The sequence below is a fragment of the Bos taurus genome, chromosome 13 (assembly GCF_002263795.3).
Source record: "Bos taurus isolate L1 Dominette 01449 registration number 42190680 breed Hereford chromosome 13, ARS-UCD2.0, whole genome shotgun sequence".
NCBI classification, from domain to species: Eukaryota; Metazoa; Chordata; class Mammalia; order Artiodactyla; family Bovidae; genus Bos; species Bos taurus.
Window position 1 is genome coordinate 2,492,835 of NC_037340.1, and position 21,225 is coordinate 2,514,059.

General features: G+C 40.7%; 1 protein-coding gene across 16 annotated transcripts in view; it reads left to right on the top strand.

Annotated features, from left to right (window-relative positions):
* Positions 1–10,670, top strand: part of PLCB4 (phospholipase C beta 4) — a 482,400-nt gene extending 471,730 nt beyond the window's left edge. For 13 of the 16 annotated variants that reach the window (XM_025000312.2, XM_059892392.1, XM_025000311.2 and 10 more), the window contains 4 exons: positions 3,224–3,281; positions 3,719–3,805; positions 6,946–6,982; positions 9,159–10,670. In XM_025000312.2, coding sequence (XP_024856080.1) covers positions 3,224–3,281; positions 3,719–3,805; positions 6,946–6,982; positions 9,159–9,247 — 271 coding nt within the window. In that variant the 3' untranslated portion in view covers positions 9,248–10,670. The remainder of the gene's footprint in view (positions 1–3,223; positions 3,282–3,718; positions 3,806–6,945; positions 6,983–9,158) is intronic. The other 3 variants (XM_025000318.2, XM_025000319.2, NM_001166510.2) reach the window with 2 other exon arrangements.
* The last annotated feature ends 10,555 nt before the right edge of the window (positions 10,671–21,225 follow it).

A 21,225-nucleotide genomic window follows, 5' to 3' on the forward strand; every position in this document is an offset into this window, starting at 1 on the left:
GAAAAACACCAATACAGTATACTAATGCATATATATGGAATTTAGAAAGATGGTAACAATAACCCTGTATACGAAACAGCAAAAGAGACACTGATGTATAGAACAGTCTTTTGGACTCTGTGGGAGATGGAAAGGGTGGGATGATTTGGGAGAATGGCATTGAAACATGTATAATATCATATATGAAACAAGTTGCCAGTCCAGGTTCGATGCACGATACTGGATGCTTGGGGCTGGTGCACTGGGACGACCCAGAGGGATGGTATGGGGAGGGAGGAGGGAGGAGGGTTCAGGATGGGGAACACATGTATACCTGGGGTGGATTCATTTTGATATATGGCAGCCAATACAATGTTGTAAAGTTAAAAAATAAAATAAATTAAAAAAAAATAAAAAAGAAATCCCAGGGCTGATCTCCTTCAGAATGGACCGGTTGGATCCCCTTGCAGTCCAAGGGACTCTCAAGAGTCTTCTCCAACACCACAGTTCAAAGCATCAATTCTTCGGCGCTCAGACTTCTTCACAGTCCAACTCTCACCATCCATACATGACCACAGGAAAAACCATAGCCTTGATTAGATGGACCTAGCAAGGCAAAGTAATGTCTCTGCTTTTGAATGTGCTATCTAGGTTGGTCATAACTTTTCTTCCAAGGAGTAAGCCTCTTCTAATTTCATGGCTTCAGTCACCATCTGCAGTGATTTCGGAGCCCAAAATATAAAGTCTGATACTGTTTCCACTATTTCCCCATCTATTTCCCATGAAGTGAGGGGACCAGATGCAATGATCTTCATTTTCTGAATGTTGAGCTTTAAGCCAACTTTTTCCACTCTCCACTTTCACTTTCATAAAGAGGCTTTTTATTTCCTCTTCACTTTCTGCCATAAGGGTGGTATCATCTGCATATCTGAGGTTATTGATATTTCTCCTGGCAATCTTGATTCCAGCTTGTGCTTCTTCCAGCCCAGCATCTCTCATGATGTACTCTGCATGTAAGTTAAATAAGCAGGGTGACAATATACAGCCTTGACATACTCCTTTTCCTATTTGGAACCAGTCTGTTGTTCCATGTCCAGTTCTAACTGTTGCTTCCTGACCTATACAGATTTCTCAAGAGGCAGATCAGGTGGCCTGGTATTCCCATCTCTTTCAGAATTTTCCACAGTTTCTTGTGATCCACACAAAGGCTTTGGCATAGTCAATAAAGCAGGAATAGATGTTTGTCTGGAACTCTCTTGCTTTTTCCATGATCCAGCGGATGTTGGCAATTTGATCTCTGGTTCCTCTGACTTTTCGAAAACCGACTTGAACATCAGGAAGTTCACGGTTCACATATTGCTGAAGCCTGGCTTGGAGAATTTTGAGCATTACTTTACTAGTGTGTGAGATGAGTGCAATTGTGCGGTAGTTTGAGCATTCTTTGCCACTGCCTTTCTTTGGGATTGGAATGAAAACTGACTTTTTCCAGTCCTGTGGCCACTGCTGAGTTTTCCAAATGTGCTGGCATATTGAGTGCAGCACTTCCACAGCATCATCTTTCAGGATCTGAAATAGCTCAACTGGAATTCCATCACCTCCACTAGCTTTGTTCGTAGTGATGCTTTCTAAGGCCCACTTGACTTCACATTCCTGGATGTCTGGCTCTAGGTCAGTGATCACACCATCGTGATTATCTGGGTCGTGAAGATCTTTTTTGTACAGTTCTTCTGTGTATTCTTGCCATCTCTTCTTAATATCTTCTGCTTCTGTTAGGTTCATACCATTTCTGTCCTTTATCGAGCCCATCTTTGCATGAAATGTTCCCTTGGTATCTCTAATTTTCTTGAAGACATCTCTAGTCTTTCCCATTCTGTTGTTTTCCTCTATTTCTTTGCATTGATTGCTGAAGAAGGCTTTCTTATCTCTTCTTGCTATTCTTTGGAACTCTGCATTCAGAGGCTTATATCTTTCCTTTTCTCCTTTGCTTTTTGCTTCTCTTCTTTTCACAGCTATTTGTAAAGCCTCCCCAGACAGCCATTTTGCTTTTTTGCATTTCTTTTCCATGGGGATGGTCTTAATCCCTGTCTCTTGTACAATGTCACGAACTTCATTCCATAGTTCATCAGGCACTCTATCTATCAGATCTAGGCCCTTAATTCTATTTCTCACTTCCACTGTATAATCATAAGGGATTTGATTTAGGTCATACCTGAATGGTCTAGTGGTTTTCCCTACTTTCTTCAATTTAAGACTGAATTTGGCAATAAGGATTTCATGATCTGAGCCACAGTCAGCTCCTGGCCTTCTTTTTGTTGACTATATAGAGCTTCTCCATCTTTGGCTGCAAAGAATATAATCAGTCTGATTTCATTGTTGACCATCCGGTGATGACCATGTATAGAGTCTTCTCTTGTGTTGTTGGAAGAGGGTGTTTGTTATGACCAGTGCATTTTCTTGGCGAAACTCTATTAGTCTTTGCCGTGCTTCATTCCGTATTCCAAGGCCAAATTTGCCTGTTACTCCAGGTGTTTCTTGACTTCCTACTTTTGCATTCCAGTCCCCTATAATGAAAAGGACATCTTTTGGGGATGTTAGTTCTAAAAGGTCTTCTAGGTCTTCATAGAACCGCTCAATTTCAGCTTCTTCAGCGTTACTGGTTGGGGCATAGACTTGGATTACTGTGATATTGAATGGTTCGGCTTGGAAACAAACAGAAATTGCATCCAAGTACTGCATTTCGGACTCTTTTGTTGACCATGATGGCCACTCCATTTCTTCTGAGGGATTCCTGCCCACAGTAGTAGATATAATGGTCATCTGAGTTAAATTCACCCATTCCAGTCCATTTTAGTTCTCTGATTCCCAGAATGTCGATGTTCACTCTTGCCGTCTCTTCTTTGACCACTTCCAATTTGCCTTGATTCATGGACCTGACATTCCAGGTTCCTATGCAATATTGCTCTTTACAGCATCGGACCTTGCTTCTGTCACCAGTCACATCCACAGCTGGGTATTGTTTTTGCTTTGGCTCCATCCCTTCATTCTTTCTGGAGTTATTTCTCCACTGATCTCCAGTAGCATACTGGGGACCTACTGACCTGGGGAGTTCCTCTTTCAGTATCCTATCATTTTGCCTTTTCATAATCTCATCCAAATAATTAAATGAAATATGACTTTTTCTTACTTAATATCAATTAATTCCATCCAGCGACATACCAACTGTTGTTTGTACCTTTGCTTTTAGGAGAGTCAGGGAGTTAAACAGCAGCAACACTAAAAAGTTTCTGGAAGAAAGAAAGCGAGTAAGTATCATAATTTTCTTAGCACTTTTCCTTTGAAACAACTAAATAGTAGCTCATGCTTAGATTTCAGACTTCTAGCTAATTTGCTTAATTTGATTTTTCTGTATGCTAAATATTCTAGCTTCTCTCCTCTCCTCCCTGAAAGCTAATCTCTCACTAAAATCTTTAAGGTAATTATTCGGTACCATTTTATATAGAAAATGAAGCCAAATTTTAATCATGCACACTCTTTTCTTTTCTAAGATTTTGGCAGCAACTATCTTACCAGTAAAAATTATGGGGTTTAAATTCTCCCAGTTTTCAGGCTATTTTCTTTCTTCTTTTTTTTTTTTATTATTTTTATATCCTTCTCTTAAACTGCAAACTACCAACCCTCATCGATAAGTTTTAAGGTTACGACCCAAAATTGATCAGAAGTGTTTTGTTTTGCTTTGCAGCTCGCCATGAAGCAGTCCAAAGAAATGGATCAGTTGAAAAAAGTCCAGCTTGAGCACCTCGAATTCCTAGAGAAACAGAATGAGCAGGTATTTCACTTAAAAAGCGTAAAAAGATGTAGGCGGCCAACCAGCTTCAGGAGGCAAATGCCATGGTCCACAGTCACCTTTCTGCTAAAGCCAGTAGCCTGCGAAGTGGCATAGAAAGGGCGCTAGAAAAACTTGGTGCCATTACTGTACTTTCCCCTTTTCTTCCAACAAGAACAGAAAGTACTTTTTTTGAAGTGGGAGAGGAACGTGGCTGTGGAGAAAAAAAGAATCAAAATTTGATTAGATGATGGGGATTTTAAAAAGGACATTCCTGAGAGGAGGAGAAAACAGACTATAAGTTACTTCTCCATTTTTATGTGACGTTATATCACTTGTACCCTAGAGACAAGTGATATTGTATTTAATGAGAAACCACCTATTTTCAACCTCAGTCTAAAAATGAAATTATAAAACCTTCTCAACTTACAAGCCAAACCTAAATGCATAAACTACCATAATTCTACATACCACTGAATGTGAGTGGATACCGTACTCTTAGTGTTAAACACTAAATTAAAATATACACAAATACAAAGAGGTCTCCAAAATCCAACTATCCAGTAGCTGTCAGGCATATACCAACATCAAGATGAATGTGTATTTGCCTCAAGTGGAGTTCAGATAGTTGGGCTACAGCCCACTGGCCATCCACAGTCTCATTTCAATTGGGTGGAAATACCTCTAGCTTCTATGGCACAATGACCCTCAGTAGCAGTTAAAATTTCAGTCTATCTCAGTCCAAATACACCTCTTTAGGTGTAGTTGCTTTGGAAGTTATTATTTCTAGATAATTTACTCCAGTCTAGAAGCTGTAAAGAGGTTCTGCTGAAACCTGTACTTCTATTGCATTATTCTTTCCTGTTCCCTTTCACATATAAAGTAATCCTATTTAAGGTATTTTTTTTTTTAAGAGTAGATGGCTTCCACTGAAGAAAACTTAAGTGGAAATTAGACTAAAAAGTACCTTTGAGAAAGTAAAACAAAACGATAAAATCAGGGTTTTTTTTTTCCTTTTTTTGTATTGCAATGGAGTAACAAATAAATCCAATTTCTGGTTTCATATCCTTTACTTTTTGGTTGATAGAAGTCTTATTCATCAGCATTCTTCTAAGTTATGTTTCCCATTTCTTTTCCAGCTAAATGCTTCTAGTCATGAATAGTCCCCAGATCTCCAAGGCGGACAATAAGTGTGTATTGTCCCACAGGTCCCATTCATTTGACCAGTCCCTAGATACAGCCCCTTCTAGTACAAGTTACCTAAGTTTTTTTGCTCTCAAAGCCATTTCTCAAAAGTGTTTCTGGAGGGTGAGGGGAATGGATAAGGGAATAGCCGCTATTTCCAAAACATTAGAATCCACTTCAGTGACTCAGTACTGGGTGGGAATAAGGATGCCTTAAAGAAGGCGCAATGAAGGTAAGATGCAGCTCTGTGTCAGTTAACTAAATTAAGAAACTACTTAGGAATCACTGTGTTGCTTAGCAACAAGTTTGACTAAAGGATAGAAATGTGCTAAAAATTGCTCATCATTACAATCGTGGTATATATCAGAGCTAGAGAATAGCTAGTGTTTTTAGTTTCAGAGCTAAAGTACACAATTTAAAAATCACTTTGGCTTTTTATCCTAATACATGTGTAACTCAAATCACACCAGAGTTTTTGCACTGAAATATTGGATTAATGACAACAGTATTGATTGGATCTTATTGGGAGGATAAGATCCTTGTTTCTGAAATTTATATAATGCCTTTCAAGGGGTCACAGGTCATGCCTACCACCCACACCTGATGCTTTGAGTCATAGAAGCTTAGGAAAGAATGTAAGAAGGCTTGAGATTTGGTGAAGAGGTAATGAAATTCCATGAAAAGAAATTCAAGGTACACTGATGCTTCCAGCAAGTGTGGAATTTGGACTTGAATTTCTGTGTTAAGCCTTGCTTTACAAATATGGCCCATTACGTAACAAATTCAATCCCAGATATTTTCTAGTGTACTTTTGGAGGGGGGAATTTACAGATTGAACACCTCTCAATTCAGTTACCAAGTGTGGTTCAACACTGTCTTGGCGCAGTGCAAAAGATGCTGCCGCTCTACTTCTTCTCTCACATTAGGCGAGGTCTGGAACCATTTGGAGAGCTCCCCCTATAACCTATTTGGTGGCTGAGTGGTTAAGAATCTGCCTGCGATGTAGGAGACCCAGGTTTGATCCCTGGGTCAGGAAAATCCCCTGGAGAAGGGCATGGCAACCCACTCCAATATTTTTGCCTGGGGAATCCCATGACAAAGGAGCCTGGTGGGCTACAGTCCGTGGGGTCACAGAGTCAGACACGACTGAAGCAACTCAATTCAAAATTTCATTGACAGGAAACAGTGTCCTGTCTCCAGACAATCCCAAACTTGTATAACAATCTCCCAAACTACTATTAAACCCCAAGACTTTTTTTGTTGTTCATTTCTAAGCCAAAAATAAATTAATTTTAACATTCTGTAATAATATCTCCCTTGAAAGTTTCTTACTGCTTTCGTATAACCATTATCCTATAAATTTTCCTGGTTGCCCCAAAGCAAAGCCTGGAATCATCTACTTCATTAGTTAGACAGTGTTGAGGGCACTGGCAGAATCAACTCAAGTTTCAATCTATCTGGGTCCTGATTGTGGATCCTAACCTCCTATGTCCTTTCTAATGGCTTTGCCTGCTTGGTTGGCAAGTATTCATTTAAAACTCCAAAGGATGGGGATTTTTTCCCCTGCTATTTCCCATAGACCTCCCAGCCATACATGAGCTCATCTGTCTTGACATGCACCATTTCAAACACGAAATGCTCCATTACTGTCATACTCAAGTTTTAAAAGTTGGTTTTGTCATCAGTCCTGTCGTTTAATGAGGAGAGGTGAGGGTCTCACCCCACGGGAGAGCTGCAGTCTGGGCTGAGAGGCATTGGTCGCTTTTGTTCTTTTGTTTTTGTTGAGATCAACCTGGGGTAAGTTTGTCGCTGATGGTTCTATACATGTTTTATCCTTAGCCTTTTGCTTTTCTGTATATGGTTTTGCATTCATTTTTCAAATTCACTTCAGTATTCATTTATTTTCTTTGTTTTGTATGTATGACTCAATTTTGACATTACTATTTTTGTACAAACAGCTTTTGAAATCCTGTCACGCAGTGTCCCAAACGCAAGGTAGGACTGAAAATTCTGATAAGCAAGATATTGCCTTCCTGCTCAACTGCGCTCGTATTCTCGCTGCTTTGACGATTCACATCTGCTCTTGACTAGCTAAGATTGCAAGGGTTTGATTGAAAAGTTTGACTATTTGATGCTTGGATTTCTGATGTATAATTCAAACTGAAATGCCCAGCGTCTTGAGAGAATTATTTCTGATGGCATTTTAGCATCCTTTGCAGTTGCAGACCTAGGAATCTCATGCTGATGAAGACATACCCAGTCACTGGAGAAAGCGATATATGGTGGTCCTTTGGACCAGTCACAGCTGAAACTGGGTCACAGAGTCAGATCTTTCACAAACATTAATATGACTGCCATTAATTTTTAAAGCACCCAGTAAAAGTTGATTGGTGGTTTTTAGTAACAGAGTTATGGTCTGCATGCAAACACATTATACAGCATCATTGTACAATGATTCTTGTCATGCTTTCTGTTAGAACAGTCTGCCAGGGAACCTAATCACCCCTTTTAAATACGGTGACCATATAATTTATCATTCAAACAGAATAGCTTTGAAAGTGAAAGGGGACATTGTTCATAATAGCCAGGACCATAGGCATGAATTGGAACCGTCCTGAGAAGTGAGCATGAATGGTCACTCTGCTCATATGAGAACCTGGCTCTTGGGATCCTCCTGTACTGTTAATATGATCCTTCTCTCTAAAACATGTTCGATATTGTCCTTAGTGCTAGAGGGAAAGAAGCAGAGGGAATCCTTTATTACTATTTACTGAATATAAAATATTTAACTTCCAGTGCTGATAATATTTCACTGTCATCTCTTATAAATACTGTTTGTGTCATAGTTTCATGTTCGTGTATTTTTTCCATTTCCTCATTTTTCTATTAGAGCATTAGTATGTTTCAGGCATTAAAAAAACAATCTGGGGAGTGGGAGCCATCCATCCCAAATGTAAGCAGAAAGTTACTAACTTTGGTGTTTTTATATCCATCCTCACCAAAATGGAATTTAAAGCCACAGTCTAAAAATAACAATAAGAAGGAGATCACTCTGTGGTCTGTGGGTTAAACTAATTTCGTAGCAGAACTTCATTTGATACATTTTGATGCTCATAGTATGATCTGCAGAGTTGACTAAATCCTCCCACTGACCTTCCATTTAGTTGGAATAACTAAGTCGACTCAAATAGTAACATCGGAGCTCATCAGGGTCCTCCTCCAAGTTATATCTTTATATATCCATATTTCCATTTTAAAATGTCCTTTATTTCAAAGTGATGTGTCACTGAAAGAGGACAGGAATGCTTTATTTTTTCTCCAAAAGATACATGCGTTGGGTTCGGGAAAAAAGCACATGGTTGGAAAGTAAAGCTTAAAATGAACCAATTGATTTTTCCCTATATTGCCAGGCAGTGATTTGTCACCAGAACCTGTCCCCATCAGACACCTTTCCACCTCTCAAATGAGCTGGTTGTCTTCTTGACAGCCTTAATTCATGAGGTTCAATTCACTGTAGCTTACTTCCTGGGGTGGACTGTAAAAGCTGAATTGCTCCAGAGAAGTGAGAGCCTGTAAAGAGATTTTTCTGGACAGTAGCCTTCCAGGAACCCTACATATGCATGTAACGGTCTGCTCGGAGCATACTCCAACCAAACCAATGTGATAGGCTTCCACCCAACCTTTCCCATCCGTGAGATTCTTAGACAGTCACTTTTAATTAAATTTCAGGCTATATGGGGAATAAATTGTACATAAGCAATGCTTGTTCTAAAAGTGATCAAATTATCTACACATAGTCAAGGCATGTCAGTCTGTGGAAACGAAATCAAACAGAAATGACGTAATCTACAAGTGACAGGTGTGGCTTCTTTTCCAGTTGTTTTCCTGGTATTGTGTGGACCATTCCTTCTCAGACTTAACATGCATAAAAATTCCCTGGGGATCGTACTAAAATGCAGACTCTGGGTCAGTAGGGCGGGGGTGGAGTCCAAGATTCTGCATTTCTCACAAGATCCCAGGCAATGCTGATGCTGCTGGTCTGTGGACCACACTTTTATGTAGCCAGGACATAGTGACAAGCATCAAATTCAAGGGAAAAGAGAGGTGGGGTTTTGCTGCATGTCTTCAGGAGAGGATTTCAACATGTAAGGTCTTGTTTCTGATGTGACAGGCGAAGGAGATGCAGCAGATGGTGAAATTGGAAGCCGAGATGGACCGCAGACCAGCAACAGTTGTGTGAAACTCCAGGACACAAACTGAAACCACAGAACCACCGCATCAAAGAGCACTCCCCAGCTTCCGAACACAGATTCCACGGAGGAAAGCTGATGTCTTCTGCGTTTCCTTTTCATGTAGACAAAGGGTCACCTGAAACCACAGAGACTCACTTCTCATAAACATTCTGAACACTAAATTTCCTTGGCCAACCAAAAGTAGTTACAAATCCCCCCAAATTGCGACTCCAGTAAGTCAGAGTTTACCTGTTGATCATACCACTTCAACATGTTTGCTAGAAAATATCATCACAAGTAAATGAGCTTGGTGTTAAAAACTCTGCTTTGTGATGCGTTAAGACATGTTTGAGCAGCAGCAAAAGTAGTGCATTAGCCATGTAATAGCAAGCACATGCACTGGGGTTGGGGGGAGGGAAACTGTCTACAGATTTATTAGCAGCAGTGGTGATCTGCTAGACAAATAACTGGGGGGAATTTTTCTACATCTGAGTTACCTCATCAGTAAGTGCCACGTCTCCACCATGCCATACGAAGCTAATTTCCTGTAACAGTCATGGAAATGGTTAGAACAACAGAAAAATAGAACTGTGTCCTTGTGCCAAAACCCGCTGTGCTCACAAGGAGAACTCTCAGGCACGTTTAAGAAGCTGACATCTGACATTGCTTCCTAGGAATTGCTTCTGCTGACCCTAGATTACTACAGCTCACTCTTACACCGTGAAGATTGTGAAGTGGTTATTGGCAACCGTTTGTAAATGTGACCATGTAAAAAGTATTTATGCTCCTAATTCACACTGTCAGAGAGCAAAATCATGTTACGTATTGCCACATGACAAGATTAGTGACCAGGAATAACTATGTTTGCATGACACACAAGCACCAATTATGACTAATCCGTACACAGTTAACCTAATGCAAATACATACTGGTTAAGTAACTGTATGGCACAGAATATAATTTGACTCTCAAGACTTTTAGCATAATGAAAAAGTCTATATATATGTGTATATGAACTATGTGGGCATTCTTGATACTTCAAGTTCTAGTTTCAAAAAAAATACATAACTAATTTAATTTTACACAAAAAATATTTATGCAGATTTTCAGAATTTCATATCAGGAAATAACTTTTTATGTCTGTTAAATATCAAAACAATTTGCTACAGTGTTAATCTGCATGGTCGTTAAGCCTGCTGTAGTTGCGTTGCAGAGAGTGCATGGAAAAGTCCCTCCTGGGATGGAGCTGTGCCCCAATGCCCAGAGGAGCGCATGGAAACTGCACTTGAGAACTAATCAGATCACTGATTTAGGGCACCAACCACCAACCAGATTGTTGTATATGCTTGTACAGATTGATTCTGTGTGTTCCTCTGAGTAAAACAGAGAATTATGTTACCATCAATATTGAAATTAAACTTCCAACTTCTCTAATAAAAAATGAAAACACATCCAACATCTGTCAGAGTGTTTGCTCCTCAGGATGCCTTCCCGTGTACTTTTTCTGTTTCCTAAATAATCTCTTCGTTGTTCTTAGAGGGGGGTTTATGCTTGCCCCCAGCACATTTTTCTCCTGACATAAAAAGACTGTTTGACTGGTTGCCTCCCAATGTAAAGTACTTGTTTTTCCTTTTTCTCACATTTATCATTTGAACTGGCTTCTTTTGAAATTCTCTGGTTACAGATTTCCTTATTTGTAAGACAGTAGAGTTTGAGTACATATTTTTCCATACTAACATCTCATGAAAAATTATGACTATTATTATGGTACAACTGGATGGCCAGTTTTGAAAGATTTCAAATGGCTCTCTCTCAGCACTTAGCTGAGCTCACTGTCCTGTAGCAATTGACTGAATCCATCACTCACTCCTCTCTGCTCTGCTCCTGAAAGATTACTCCTACTTTTCCTGTTTTTCTGATCATTTCTTCTCTGGCTTTTCATCCTTGTACACTGCCATAAATATTTGTCTTCCAGCTTAAATCCAGAGCCAGTTTTCTCTCTAACCGGTTTACTTTCATTATCTGAGATATCTTACTCCCAGAAGAGGACTTCCCAGGTGGTGCTAGTGATAAAGAATGGCAGCCCACTCCAGTGTTCTTGCCTGGAGAATCCCAGGGACGGCGGAGTCTGGTGGGCTGCCGTCTGTGGGGTTGCACAGAGTCGGACATGACTGAAGCGACTTAGCAACTCCCAGAAGAGGACTTCCCAGGTGGTGCTCGTGGTAAAGAACCCGACTGCCCATGCAGGAGATGTACCTAAGAGGTGCGGGTTCAATCCCTGAATTGGGAGGAATCCTTGGAGAAGGGGACAGCAACCCACTCCAGTATTCTTGCCTGGAGAATCCCACGGACAGAGGAGCCTGGTGGGTTATAGTCCATAGGGTTGCCAAGAGTCAGACACAACTGAAATGACTTAGCAGGCACACATGCGCTCCCAGAAGAATCCACTGTAGTAGGATTAAACATGTACACACAGTTCAAGTACAACAAAAAGATGGGTTTATTTTCAATTGGAAGTTCATGTTGCACTCAGATCCTACGTTCTCATCTATTATAAAGGACAAAAAATCTTGGCAAATACAGTTACTCAGTCTCTTCAAACTTAAAAAGACAAACACTTATTTCAGAGGTATATTCAATTTACTCACTCTCCCAGTTAGTCAGTCTCCCAGCTAGAGTTCCCTCCCCATTAAGGAAGTCTCCCTGCTTCTCTTCCAAGATGGCTTCTGGGTGCAAATGCAAGCTCATGCGTCCTCTCGGCAATGGGGAGGAGCATCTGGTTACCCCTACTGTGTGGTCCTAACTGCCCTGGACCGCAGTCCTGCAAGGTAGATCCTTTCATTCTAGTATCTCAAGGTCTCTGCTCAAAAGAGTTTTCACCCTGGACTCGGTTTTTCTCCAGTTTTCTTCTGGGATACACAGAAAGTCTGGATTTGGGAGCCAGGTGGGGAGGACCGAAGTGCTAGCTCAGATCATCCATGCAGATCCCTCCTCTGGCCATCGGTTAGCTGCTAGTGCCATGTTGTTCCATGGCAGGTTGCTTAAGGAGGATTGCCATTTTCTACATCTATGCCCCAAGAAGCAAGTTTATAGTGAAGATACTACATTCTGCTTCTCAGTCCCTCACGACTGTTGGTTCCAATCTGGGGATCAAGACACTTGCCTCAATTCTTACCTTGCTCCCTCCTGTCAGCCCCAAAAGGATATTCAACTGCACATACATGACTGATTGGAATGCCCAAATAGCCTGCCAGGCTTCTCTGTCCATGGGATTTTCCAGGCAAGAACATTAGAGTAGGTTGCCATTGCTTTCTCCAGGGAATCCTCCCAACCCAGGTATTGAACCCAGGTCTCACTCACTGTAGGCAGACTCTACCATCTGAGCCACCAGGGAAGCCGTATATTGGACTGTACTTCTTCCCTAAGTAGACTGTTCTTCCCCTTTGGGGAAGGGATAAAAGGCTTTATGGAAAATAAACCAGTTTGACAAGATAGAGAAACCCATCAGTAGGTTCAGTATTCATCAAATCCAGTTCAGTTCAGTTCAGTCACTCAGTCGTGTCTGACTCTTTGTGACCCCAAGGACTGCAGCACACCAGGCCTTCCTGTCCATCACCAGCTCCTGGAGTTGACTCAAACTCATGTCCATTGAGTCAGTGATGTCATTCAACCATCTCACCCTCTGTCATCCCCTTCTCCCACCTTCAATCTTTCCCAACATCAGGGTCTTTTCCAATGAGTCAGTTCTTCATATCAGGTGGCCAAACTATTGGAGTTTCAGCTTCAGCATCAGTCCTTCCAATGAATACTCAGGACTGATTTCCTTTAAGATGGACTGGTTGGATCTCCTTTCAGTCCAAGGGACTCTCAAGAGTCTTTTCCAACACCACAGTTCAAAAGCATCAACTCATCCAGATTTAAAATTTAGAATTTATATCTTCTTGGGGAATAGAATTTCTTTTACTATGAAGGGGTCATCTTTATTAATTCTGTGACTCTCTTTTGGTGACTGTTTAATAAAGCTTACTCTATCATTTAAAAAAAAAAAAGCATCAATTCTTTGGGGCTCAGCTTTCTTTCCAACTCACATCCATACATGACCACTGGAAAAACCAAAGCCTTGACTACATGGACATTTGTTGGCAAAGTAATGTCTCTGCTTTTTAATATGCTGTCTGCTGCTGCTGCTAAGTCACTTCAGTCATGTCTGACTCTGTGCGACCCCATATATGGCAGCCCACCAGGCTCCCCCGTCCCTGGGATTCTCCAGGCAAGAACACTGGAGTGGGTTGCCATTTCTTTCTCCAATGCATGAAAGTGAAAAGTGAAAGTGAAGTCGCCCAGTCGTGTCCAACCCTTTGCGACCCCATGGACTGCAGCCCACCAGGCTCCTCTATCCATGGGATTTTCCAGGCAAGAGTACTGGAGTGGGTTGCCATTACCTTCTCCAATATACTGTCTAGGTTGATCATAACTTTTCTTCCAGGTAGTAAGCGTCTTTCAATTTCATGGCTGAAGTCACCATCTGCAGTGATTTTGGAGCCCAGAAAAATAAAGTCAGCCACTGTTTCCACTGTTTCCCCATCTATTTGCCATGAAGTGATGGGACCAGATGCCAAGATCTTTGTTTTCTGAATGTTGAGCTTTAAGCCAACTTTTTCACTCTCCTCCTTCACTTTCATCAAAAGGCTCTTTAGTTCTTCTTCACTTTCTGCCATAAGGGTGGTGTCATCTGCATATCTGACGTTATTGATATTTCTCCTGGCAGTCTTGATTCCAGCTTGTGTTTCCTCCAGCCCAGCGTTCCTCATGATGTACTCTGCATATAAGTTAAATAAGCAGGGTGACAATATACAGCCTTGACATACTCCTTTCCCAATTTGGAACCAGTCTGTTGTTCCATGTCCAGTTCTAACTGTTGCTTCCTTACCTGCATACAGGTTTCTCAAGAGGCAGGTGGTCTGGTATTCCCATCTCTTGAAGGATTTTCCACAGTTTGTTGTGATCCACACAGTCAAAGGCTTTGGCATAGTCAATAAAGCAGAAGTAGATGTTTTTCTGGAACTCTCTTGCTTTTTCAATGATCCAGCAGATGTTGTCAATTTGATCTCTGGTTCCTCTGCCTTTTCTAAATCCAGCTTGAACATTTGGAAGTTCACAGTTCACATATTGCTGAAGCCTGGCTTGGAGAATTTTGAGCATTACTTTACTAGCCTGTGAGATGAGTGCAATTGTGCAGTAGTTTAAGCATTCTTTGGCATTGCCTTTGTAAGACACCATTAATTATAACATACACCATTATTTTATATACTACAAAGAATGAAAGCATGATTCCAGTTAAACTATGACACACCATGCAGTGGTTATAAGGCACATCTCAATTTCAGTGTTGTTAAAATATGGAAATATGTGCATCTTGGAATCCATGAAATACACAGTGTTTCAAAAATACCATTAAAGCTACCCAAACATCAAGTCTTAATGGGGGAGGGCTAATTTTTAATGATAGAGCACAAGAGAAACATAGAAAACCTAAAATAAGGAACACATGCTATTAGGTTTGAAATTTAGTGTTGAGCCTCGTGGGTTCATCATCAATTCAAAGAATGTGTTTTCCTTTAGCTATTTCACTCAGTCACATGATTTCAGTTTCTACTTCTCTTCATATAATTCTCAGATCCATAACTTGAGCCTTGACCTTACTTTTCCTAAGCACTGGTACTTCTAAGAGATTTTCAGTTAAACAAATGGCCCAAGTGCACATTGTATGTAATTGATCAAAAAATGAAGACCTTTCCTACATCTGTCCTCCTTGTTTAACAGTCTGTAACAGGTGCTAAACCCCAGGGCCATCTTGTATCTGCACCATCTCATTTGCTTCCACACCCAATCTGTTGATAAAACCCATGACTTCTGCTTTGTCTTGGAAGTTCCCTTCTCCCTGACAAGTCTTCTCATTTCAGCACTCAGAATTTTAGTAACTTCCTATTGAATTTCTTTCCCCCTCAAATCCCTTCTACATCTACATTAATCTCCCCAAAGGGCAGCTCTGATCATATTACTATTTGGCTTGTAAAGCCTGAATTCCTATTTATTACCTAAAGAATATCATTGAAATTATCAATATCAGCATTTAGTTTTGGTTCAAGTTTGCCTCTTCCCCTAGCCAATCTGAATTATCACTATTCTCTGTTCACACATGTAGCATGCATCTGGTTTTTTTCTTTTTTTAATTAATTAATTTATTTGGCTCTGCCAGGTCTTAGTTGCAGCACACAGGATCTTCAGTCTTCTTTGTGACATGTCAACATTTCAGTTGCAGCACAAAGCATCTAGTTCCCTGATGAGGGATGTGACCCGGGACCTCTGCATTGGAAGCATGGAGTCTTAGCCACTCAACCACCAGGGAAGTCCCACGTAACACACATTGTTTTCAGTATGCCACGTGATAACGTTCTTTGTTGTTGTTTAGCTGCTCAGTCATGTCTGACAGTTTGCGACCCCATGGACTGCAGCATGCCAGGCCTCCCTGTCCTTCACCATCTCCTGGAGCTTGCTCAAACTCATGCCCATTGACTCAGTGATGCCATCCAACCATCTCATCCTCTGCTGTCCCCTTCTCCTCCCAACTTCAATCGTTCCCAGCATCAGGGTCTTTTCCAATGAGTCAGCTCTTTGCATCAGGTGGCCAAAGTACTGGAGTTTCAGCTTCAGCATCAGCCCTTCCAATGAATATTCAGGACTGATTTCCTTTAGGATTGACTGGTTTGATCTCCTACAGTCCAAGGGAGGCTCAAGAGTCTTCTCCAACACCTCAGATCAAAAACATCAGTTCTTCGGCACTCACTTTTCTTTGTGGTCAAATTCTCACATCCATACATGACTACTGGAAAAATCATAGCTTTGAATAGTTGGACATTTGCTGGCAGAGTAATGTCTCTGCTTTTTAATATGCTATCTAGGTTGGTCATAACTTTTCTTCCAAGGAGTAAGCGTCTTTTAATTTCATGGCTGCAGTCACCATCTGCAGTGATTTTGGAGCCCAGAAAATAAAGTCAGCCACTGTTTCCACTGTTTCCCCATCTATTTGCCAAGAAGTGATGGGACCAGATGCCATGATCTTAGTTTTCTGAATGTTGAGCTTTAAGCCACTTTTTCACTCTCCTCCTTCATTTTCATCAAAAGGTTCTTTAGTTCTTCTTTACTTTCTGCCATAAGGGTGGTGTCATCTGCACATCTGAGGTTATTGATATTTCTCCCGGCAATCTTGATTCCAGTTTGTGTTTCATCCAGACCAGCATTTCTCATGATGTACTCTGCATAGAAGTTAAATAAGCAGGGTGACAATATATAGCCTTGATGTATGTACTCCTTATCCTATTTGGAACCAGTCTATCGTTCCATGTCCAGTTCTAACTGTTGCTTCCTGACCTGCATACAGGTTTCTCAAGAGGCATGTCAGGTGGTCTGGTACTCCCATCTCTTTCAGAATTTTCCACAGTTTATTGTGATCCACACAGTCAAAGGCTTTGGCATAGTCTATAAAGCAGAAATAGATGCTTTTCTGGAACTCTCTTGCTTTTTTGATGATCCAGCATATGTTGGCAATTTGATCTCTGGTTCCTCTGCCTTTTCTCTGGATTTCCAGCTTGAACATCTGGTAGTTCACAGTTCACGTATTGCTGAAGCCTGGCTTGGAGAATTTTGAGCATTACTTTCCTAGCGTGTGAGATGAGTGCAATTGTGTGGTAGTTTGAGCATTCTTTGGCATTGCCTTTCTTTGGGATTGGAATGAAAACTGACCTTTTCCAGTCTTGTGGCTACTGCTGAGTTTTCAAATTTTGCTGACATATTGAGTGCAGCACTTTCACAGCATCATCTTTTAGGATCTGAAATAGCTCAACTGGAATTCCGTCACTTCCACTAGCTTTATTCGTAGCTTTATTCCTAAGGCCCACTTGACTTCACATTCCAGGATGTCCAGCTCTAGCCGAGTGATCACACCATTGTCATTATCTGGGTCATGAAGATCTTTTTTGTATACTTCTGCTATGTATTCTTGCCACCTCTTCTTAATATCTTCTGCTTCAGTTAGGTCCCTACCATTTCTGTCCTTTATTGAGCCCATCTTTGCATGAAATGTTCCCTTGGTATCTCTAATTTTCTTGAAGAGATCTCTAGTCTTTCCTGTTCTATTGTTTTCCTCTATTTCTTTGCACTGATCGCTGAGGAAGGCTTTCTTATCACTCCTTGTTATTCTTTGGAACTCTGCATTCAAATGGGTTTATCTTTCCTTTTTTCCTTTGCTTTTCACTTCTCTTCTATTCACAGCTATTTGTAAGGCCTCCTCAGACAGCCATTTTTCTTTTTTACATTTCTTTTTCTTGGTGATGGTCTTGATCCCTGTTTCCTGTACCATGTCACAAACCTCCATCCATAGTTCATCAGGCACTCTATCTATCAGATCTAGGCCCTTAAATCTATTTCTCACTTCCACTGTATAATCATAAGGGATTTGATTTAAGTCATACCTGAATGGTCTAGTAGTTTTCCCCACTTTCTTCAATTTCAGTCTGAATTTGGCAGTAAGGAGTTCATGATCTGAGCCATAATCAGCTCCCGGTCTTGTTTTTGCTAACTGTATAGAGCTTCTCCATCTTTGGCTGCAAAGAATATAATCAATCTGATTTCAGTGTTGACCATCTGGTGATGTCCATGTGTAGAGTCTTTTCTTGTGTTGTTGGAAGAGGGTGTTTGCTATGACCAGTACATTCTCTTTGCTGGGGCAGCCATGAGGAGCTACCCCACATCCAAGGGAAGAGAAAACCAAGTAAGATGGTAGGCACTGAGACAGGGCCTCAGAGGGCAGACAGACTGAATCCACAATCACAACCAGCCAATCTGATCACATGGACCACAGCTTGTCTAACTCAATGAAACTAAGCCATGCCGTGTGGGGCCACCCAAGACGGATGGGTCATGGTGGAGAGGTCTGACAATATGTGGTCCACTGGAGAAGGGAATGGCAAACCACTTCAGTATTCTTGTCTTGAGAACCCCATGAACAGTATGAAAAGGCAAAATGATAGGATACTGAAAGGGGAACTCCCCAGGTCAGTAGGTGCCCAATATGCTACTGGAGATCAGTGGAGAATTAACTCCAGAAAGAATGAAGGGATGGAGTCAAAGCAAAAACAACACCCAGTTGTGGGTGTGACTGGTGATAGAGGCAAGGTCCAATGCTGTAAAGAGCAATATTGCATAGGGACCTGACATGTTAGGTCCATGAATCAAGGCAAATTGGAAGTGGTCAAACAGGAGATATCAAGAGTGAACATCAACATTCTAGGAATCAGCGAATCAAGATGGACTAGAATGGGTGAATTTAACTCAGATGACCATTATATCTACTACTGTGGTGGGCAGGAATCCCTTAGAAACAATGGAGTAGCCATCATAGTCAACAAAAGAGTTTGAAATGCAGTACTTGGGTGCAATCTCAACAATGACAGAATGATCTCTGTTCATTTCCAAGGCAAACCATTCAATATCAAGGTCATCCTAGTCTATGCCCCAACCAGTAACGCTGAAGAAGCTGAAGTTGAACAGTTCTATGAAGACCTACAAGACCTTTTAGAACTAACACCCCCCCAAAAATGTCCTTTTCATTATAGGGGGCTGGAATGCAAAAGTAGGAAGTCAAGAAATACCTGGAGTAACAGGCAAATTTGGCCTTGGAGTACAGAATGAAGCAGGGCAAAGGCTAATAGAGTTTTGCCAAGAGAATGCACTGGTCATGTGCATATCTAACCCTTAAAGCAACCTCCTAGAATGCTGCCTCTAAAGCTTCCTTCATTCCCCCAGCAAGAACTCATCTGCCTTTCTAAATTTATCCGTTTATATTTTAAAAAGTTATTTAAGCATATGACTTTTCCACCAGCTCAGACTAATTTCTTTTCAGAATAAACAAATAATTTTGTTTATTTGCTTTGCAAAGAACAAGTAGTCAACTATCAAATGACCACTTAAGTTGTTTTCTGTGACATAGAATGTGTGACCTCTTATGCAGTGTCTTTGAATGAAATGCTAAAATAAATTTCTTTCCCAATTTCAAGAAAAACAATTTTCCTCAATTCTTATTGTTAGTATATTTTCAAAACAGTAGAACTATCATAATGATTAACAGGCAGTATGATTCCATCAGGTGTGATTGTGAAATGGGAAAACTGAATTATTTTAATTTTGAGGTATCTCTGATTATCTTAGAGATGGCTCATTCCAAGCCCTCCATAGTTTCTCTTTTGTCATCACATGTGAAAGTTTAATAGAAGACCACTCTTCTCTACAACTTTTCTTCGATGCTTAGCATTTAACAGAATCCAAAGCACAATTTTAATAACTGCATCTTTAATGTCATCATAAATCCTCAGTAGCGCCTCTGGGATGAATTTTTATGAGCCATCTTCTTTAATAACGTACCATGTAAAATGTTCTGCTCCATAGGTTAGAATAATGCAAAAATATTAGGAAGGGAGTGGGGAGATGTTAAAAATAGCAGCATCATTGCCTTTCCATTAAAAGAAAAAAATAGGTGGTAGCACTTTACTCAATAAACAAAGCAATGAATGTCTCTTTCTCACCTCTCCTCTCGTTACTTCCTTAGAAATTCCAGGCGAGAAATTGTCTCCAAGCTACTTCATCCTGGAACTTTCTGAGAGTCTTTGAAGTCTCCACCAAGGTAAAATTTGGAAAATTTTTACTCACAACATGACCCAATAACTTTAGGTGAGTCAAATGTACTAAAAGCATAACAAGGGAGATTAAAAAAAAATTGACCCTGAGTTGTGAACTTTGACATCATATCACTTGAATGATGAAATGTTACACTGGTTCATGAAAATACAATTTATATATTTAATTTTCTCACACATTTTTACATTCTACCTTTTGTTTTTCCTTAGAAAAAACTTGGTGTTTGTACTAGAGTGTGGGGCTCATGATGCAGCATATTGAGCTCTGTAGACAACAACACTATATCATGAATTCATCAATGCCTAGACTACCACACATCCTCAGCATTGAACTAACTTTATTCATTGATCAAATATTTATTAGGAGCCCCCTATAGTCGTCTGTACTCTCAGCTAGGTTTTAACTAGTAATATATATACTATTATTTTTAATTATCTGTAACTGCAGTTTTAGGCCGTGCCAGTATGACAGATAGATGGAATGCATTAATGGCCCCAATTTTTCATGCCTTCCTGTATCCAGGTCTTTTGGTAGCACCCTGCTGCACTGTTTCTAGGCCTGGTCAAGTAACTTGCTTTGTCTTTGGGATGGCAGCAAACTGGATGAAGCAAAGGCACATTTTTGTTTCTTCCTTTGGATCTCTGCCACTGCCATGAGAACAAGTACAGGCTCGCCCTGCTGGTGGTGGGAAGTTCAGTCATCTCTCCCAGCTTACTAGCCCACAACTGATGGGTGACCAGCCAAGACTCTCCCAAACTAGTAGAACTACCCAGCAAAGCTACAAACTCATCAGAAATAGCATTGGGTTAGCCAAAATTTTCGTTAGGGTTTTTACCCAATCTAATGTGAAAGTGAAAGTTGCTCAGTCGTGTCCAACTCTTTGAGATGCCATAGACTATAGTACACCAGGCTCCCCTACCCATGGAATTCTTCAGGCAAGAACCCTGGAGTGGGCTGCCATGCCCTTCTCCAGGGATCTTCCCAACCCAGGGATCGAACCCAGGTCTCCCACATTGCAGGCAGACTCTTTACTGTTTGAGCTACTCAGGAATCTGCCTATTCCCAACCTAATAAATGAGTGTTATTTTGAGTCACCAAGTTTTCAGTTGGTTTGTTGTATGGCAATAGTTGATATGTTCAAGTCTTAAGCATATGAAAATGATAAATTTCATCCCAGAACCCCAGAGACTACACATAAAAAAAAAAAAAAGTCACTGGAGTCACTAGTGTGAGTTTTCTCTCCCACTGAATGAG